General features: G+C 57.0%; 1 protein-coding gene across 1 annotated transcript in view; it reads right to left on the bottom strand.

Moving 5' to 3' along the window:
* The window catches only part of SCUBE2 (signal peptide, CUB domain, EGF-like 2), a 67,828-nt gene that overhangs the window by 54,292 nt on the left and 13,052 nt on the right, over positions 1-484 (bottom strand). Inside the window, exon 4 of the mRNA XM_010829375.1 lies at positions 281-415. Coding sequence (XP_010827677.1) covers positions 281-415 — 135 coding nt within the window. The remainder of the gene's footprint in view (positions 1-280; positions 416-484) is intronic.

Genomic DNA, 484 nt, shown 5'->3' on the forward strand with positions numbered 1-484 from the left:
TGGCAGATCATCATTTCTTCTGAGACATCGTCATGTTTGAAATGTGTCATGTGTCTATTTAGAGATTAGAATCAGCAACTGTGAGAGTCTGAAGAGACCTCAGAACTCACCCAGACCAACTCCCTCATTTTGCCAGTGAGGAAGGTGAAGCTGAAATACCCTGCCCGTCAGGCCTCCAGACTTTACACATGGCATGCTTTCCCTCTAGAGCCACTGGGGGTAGGGGGACTCTCAGGTGTGGCGCTGCCCCTCCCCCGCCCCCCCAGCCGAGCAGAGATACCTTCTGAGCGGTGAATGCACGTGTGCTGATTGTCACTCAGGAAAAAGCCCTCCTGGCAGCGGCACTCGTAGCTCCCCATGACGTTGAGGCAGGTGTGCTGGCAGCCGCCATTGTTCTCCAGGCACTCGTCCACGTCTGCGGGGGGAGAAGGCTGAGCCTCTGCGTGTGGGGCTGCTTCACACACACCCGCCCCAGCACCTCCCA

This window comes from Bison bison, unplaced genomic scaffold, assembly GCF_000754665.1.
Source record: "Bison bison bison isolate TAMUID 2011002044 unplaced genomic scaffold, Bison_UMD1.0 scf7180017864503, whole genome shotgun sequence".
NCBI lineage: Eukaryota > Metazoa > Chordata > Mammalia > Artiodactyla > Bovidae > Bison > Bison bison.